This window comes from Octopus bimaculoides, chromosome 5 (assembly GCF_001194135.2).
Source record: "Octopus bimaculoides isolate UCB-OBI-ISO-001 chromosome 5, ASM119413v2, whole genome shotgun sequence".
In the NCBI taxonomy this organism is placed as follows: domain Eukaryota; kingdom Metazoa; phylum Mollusca; class Cephalopoda; order Octopoda; family Octopodidae; genus Octopus; species Octopus bimaculoides.
In genome coordinates, this window is record NC_068985.1 from 127364682 (window position 1) to 127369899 (window position 5218).

At 33.8% G+C, this 5218-nt stretch overlaps 1 protein-coding gene across 1 annotated transcript in view; it reads left to right on the forward strand.

Moving 5' to 3' along the window:
• Positions 1 to 603: 603 nt before the first annotated feature.
• LOC106871243 (cell division cycle and apoptosis regulator protein 1) overlaps positions 604 to 5218 on the forward strand; it is a 59355-nt gene continuing 54740 nt past the window's right edge. The window contains exons 1-2 of the mRNA XM_052968111.1: positions 604 to 659; positions 1331 to 1407. Of these exons, the coding sequence (XP_052824071.1) occupies positions 619 to 659; positions 1331 to 1407 (118 nt within the window). The 5' untranslated portion in view covers positions 604 to 618. The remainder of the gene's footprint in view (positions 660 to 1330; positions 1408 to 5218) is intronic.

Genomic DNA, 5218 nt, shown 5'->3' on the forward strand with positions numbered 1-5218 from the left:
TTAGTCTTCATCAGTTGCCCCCATCTTTTATTGCTTCTAAAATGTAAATCACAATATGTTTATAAACAGGCATGGCTGTGTGGTTAAGAAACTTGCTTCCCAACCATGTGGTCTTGGGTTCAGTCTCACTGTGCAGTACTTTTAGGAAAGTGTCTTCTACTGTAGCCTTGTGAGTGGATTTGGTAGATGGAATGGCTGTGTGGTAAGAAGCTTACTTTCCAACCACATAGTTTCAGGTTCAGTCCCACTGTGTGACACCTTGAGCAAGTGTCAACTATAGCCTCAGGCTGACCAAAACCTTGTGAGTGGATCTGGTAGAAGGAAACTGAAAGAAGCCCATCATATATATATACGCTAGATGTATCCACGCCCCGTTGGGTCCCAACCACTCCGAGTTGAAAATGTCGATTATCAGTGGCAAAGATAAAAATACTATTTCGAACGTCATGCAATACAGTTCTGTTGAAATGTAAAAGAATAGAAGAATGTGTGTGTGTGTGTGTGTGTGTGTGTGTGTGTGTGTGTGTACTCATGCCTAGGCATCATGTGATGTTTGCAAATGAGCAATATCTTCAGACAAGCGAGGTTATTTGTTTCCGATGTCTTCTGTGAAAAAACATGTTTAGCTATGGAGAAAATATTACCTTGGTTACAAACAGGTGAGGGTTGATGCCAGGAAGGGCATGTGGCCCCAGAGAATTTTCCTCACCAAATTCCACCTGGCCTAATCAAGCATGGAAGAGTGAATGTTAAATAATAATGATGATGATGATGAATCTATGATAAAGGATTATAGTCAGATTCAAAATTTTTTGAACACTCCTCAATATGCATGGGTGTGTGTAAAATGTTTGGAATTTTTCTGTGTGTGCGTGCACACACACATATAAAATGTATGTATGTATTCATAAATCCCTATAAGTCTGACTTTATGATTCATCTACCCACTGTTTATAAAATGTGCACCAGTAATATTCTGAGCTTTGATTCAATCAATGATATCATTCTCTTAATAAGTCTGTGGCCTTCTGCCAATGAAAAGAAATGTTCTTTTTTTTTTTACTTCATAAAAGAGTATTTTGAATGTATTTAAATGTATGTGTGAGTAATAGCATATTTATGTTTTTTATATATGAACATACAAATGCACATAGTAATTGAACATTTGTGTATTTGGATAAATGTGATATAAAGAAAATAAGCTTTTTTCTTCTTTTCTCATTCTATTATCTTCATGCACATTTATATTTAATATGTACAGATATACAGTTTTAAGCAATCATAGTTTAATAATAAATTTATATATATATATATGTATATTTTATTGCAGTGATAAAGTTTTAATGATGTCACGGTTTGGAATTGGTACAACTAAAAATCCCCCCTGGGCCCGCCAGGCACCAGCAGGTAAGATGGTTTCTCTTCTTTTTTCTCTTTCATATTTTTAGTTTGTCCTTTGTCAAAATTAATTTTGTTCTTGAACAAAGTTATTTAGTTAGAAATTTAGCTATTTAGTTGGATATTTTTTTGTTTATTCTAAAAAAAGATTTGTGCTAAAAGCTATCTTTATTTTCTGTTCTTCATTCTCAAGCTAACTTCCTGATGAATGTAATCTGCAACTTGGCTTCCCTTATTGCTCTAATTAAATCAATTGGGAAAATGTAACCACAACTTTACGTTTTCTAGACTCTTAGTTATGTGATTTTCTGCTTAATTAAATGAAGACCAAATAGTCGCTGTGTGATTAAAAAAGTTCACTTTGCAACTGTATAGTTTCAGGTTCAGTCCCACTGCATGGCATCTTGGGCAAGAATCTTCTATAGCCTCATGCCAACCAATGCCTTGTCAGTGGAATTGGTAGAAAGTGACTGTGAGAAAGTCCATTGTGTGTGTGTGTGTGTGTGTTGACATTCTACAGCTTCCCTTGTCTTTATCTGAATGGAATGGTGATATACTATTTACATTCCTTGTTGATATTAAACGTTTGCTTTGCACTTTCAATGACTAGTAGGATTTTAAGAATAAAACATCCTTTTGTTGAAAAACAGTTAAAGGTTGGCGACAGGAAAGGCATCTGGTTGTAAATTATTGCCACAAATAATTCCCCCACCTAACTCATAGAAAAAAAAAATGAATGTTCAACAAAGGACTGAAATGGTGATTATCAATTACATCAGTTAACAATAACAAATTGACTTTATTGTGTTTTACAAATATTTGAAGCTTGTATCTTAACTTATCATCACTGTTCTGGTACAGTAACCTATGTGTACTGAATTACAAGGTTTGTAACTGGATTCACGGTGTATTTTCACCAGCAGTATGTGAGGATGGTGGGAGAAAACTCATCTTCTCATTAAAATTTTGAAGTGATTGTAAAAGACAAATTATTTACCAAAGATCAATAATTGTTAACACCAGTGGTTTAGTGGTAGAATGCTTTCCTTCTAAGCAAGAGACTCCAGTTTGATTTCTGGCTAATACACAGTGGTCTTATTTTGTAATAGCGGTGTCCCAGTATGACCGCCACTGCTGGTTGAAACCAATAATAGAATGATTATTTCTAGGTTTTAGAGATGGTTGTTGATCAAACACATAGATGTGTCATATGTGTAGACTAAAAGTTTTTATCTATCTCTTTTGCTACTATTGTTCATCTGAGACAATATCTCTGGTTCTCTGGTACAAAGCTTCTCATCTTGAATTTTCAAAATATTTAAATTAACACCTTCCATCATAACATGAAGGCACATGGCTCAGTGGTTAGAGTGTTGGGCTCACAATCATGAGATAGTGAGTTCAGTCCTTGGACTGGGTCGTGTGCTGTGTTCTTGAAGCAAGATACTTTATTTCACGTTGCTCCAGTTCACTCAGTTTAGAAATCAGTTGCAATATCACTGGTGCCAAGTTGTATCAACCTTTGCCTTTCCCTTGAATAACACCAGTGGTATGGAGAGCGGAGACTGGTATGCATAGGCGACTGCTGGTCTTCTATAAACAACATGCCACAGAGGAGAACTTTCTAGGTGCAATCTGATGGTCATTCATTACCAACGGGGATCTTTACCTTTCTCCATCATAAGTTAATGAAAGAGCATCATCTGTTAGGTAGGTTTCACCTGTTTAATAAGAAAAGGTTATATTACTAAATCCTTCCAAATTCTTGGTTATTTTTCAAAATTAAGTGATAGATGTTATGGAGCGTAATTTCATTTGAAATTTGGTCAGAAAAGAGATTTTATATATTTATATATTTTTACATTACGAGAGTCTTCAATGATGTGGTAGTGCTAATGCAAAAAAAAAAAAGAAGTACGGAAAGTTACTGAAACTGGTAGCTGAGATATACAGTGTTTAAAGAAAAATATTTTTTTATAACCATGTTTTTAATGAAATAAACTACCTATATCTTTCAATCATAAGACATCACCACTATTCAAACACTAAAAATACCAACTGATCTCACTTTGTTTAGTCAGCTATCCATATGGGCTGTCTGCTCAAATGAAATTGTTAAACTATGAGGATTACAAAAATGAATAAACTAAAAAAAAACTACATTAATTATATCACATTTCTTCTCTGTTACTGTTGGTTTGAATAGTTACTGCTATTTCAGATGAGTAAAATATGTATGTAGTTGCTTTAAATTCTTCAGTCTGTTGTCTTGATCTGAAATCTAATATCTTTGGTACTGTTGTTGGTTTACTATTTTGTTTTGGTAGATTGATGGAATTGTTAGAACATCTGACAAAATACTTTGCAGAATTTTGTTACAGGTTTTTACTTTCCAAGTTTAAATCCTACTCAGCTTTTCATTTTGAAACCACCAACCCCATTTTCAACTTTTGTTCCTCTTTTTAAAACAATAATAATAGCAATTATAATAATAGTTTCAAATCTTGGCAGAAGGCCTGCAATTTTGAAGGGTAGGGATGTTGATTACATCAACCCCAGTGCTCAACTTGTACTTTGTTACCAACCCCCAAAAGTATGAAAGGTAAAGTTTGGTTGGCTCTTATGTTAGACAAGTCAGACAGACATCTACAGATAAGCTTGCTCGCTTACTGAAGAAACTCTCTCTTCTCTATTAAATGGAGAATAAATTTACTGTCTCTTCATCTTCCTTCTCAATAGTATTGTTTCGAATTCTGGTTGGATGACCAATTTTCATAATCTATGTTTCTGTTGACTAATTTCAAGTTGAGTAAGATAACTTTAAGGAATAGATGAAGAGAGATTGTGAAATAGGATGTCACTCAGATACCCATAGCAGAAGAGATATCAGATACTACAATGATAATGACGATGATTATATTTAAGATGATTTACATATTTAGCTACAAATCTCTTGCTGCATTCATTTAATCTAAGATGTGAATCTGTTGTACAAAGAAATAGTGCTGCAGTATATCTAAAAACTTGCTTAAATGATCCTCGCATGATCCGTCAATCTAAGTGAAAGAGACTGATTTAACCCAGTTTTAGAGATTATTCTTCAGAATCATTGATTTCTTAGTGTTGGAAGTGAGATTTATTTTTAGATGGACTGAAGACATTGCTTTGCTACCATAAATATAATTCAATCCTGGAAGAAGTGAAGTTCCATTCTTTCTTTCTTTTTTTTTAATACCTTCCTGTTCATTGATGATTGTTGTAAAGAAATATATCTCTTCAATCATATTTAGTGAAATGTGTGTGTGTGTGTGTGTGTGTTCATTGCTGTGGATTGGCTTCCTTAGTGCTTTATCTTCTTGCATGGTATATTTTCCCTGTTGTTACTTTTTTTTTTTTTTGCTATTTGATATCTCTTCTCTTAATAAATAATGAGTTACTTCAAAGTCAACTCAAAATGTAATGAGTAGCCAAGTTCTCATTTGACTTTCCATTTCTCAATTCGATACTGAATCTCTCTCTCTCTCTCTCTCTCTCTTTCTCTCTCTCTCTCTCTCTCTCTCTCTCTCTCTCTCTCATACACACACTCAAGAAGAAACTTTAGAAAATAAATCTGATCTCATGATAGTAGGGTGATGTGGTGTGGGTGGGGCTTAGTTATAATTAATTATTGATTTAACTTACGGTTTTAAAATCAAAAAGGCTTCACTAAATTTGAATTACATTTTGTGTAAAATAAGCTGGAGGTGGGGGTGAATGTGAGAATGCTAAAAAATACAAAAATTGTAAGATATATATGTATGCACATATATATATATATATA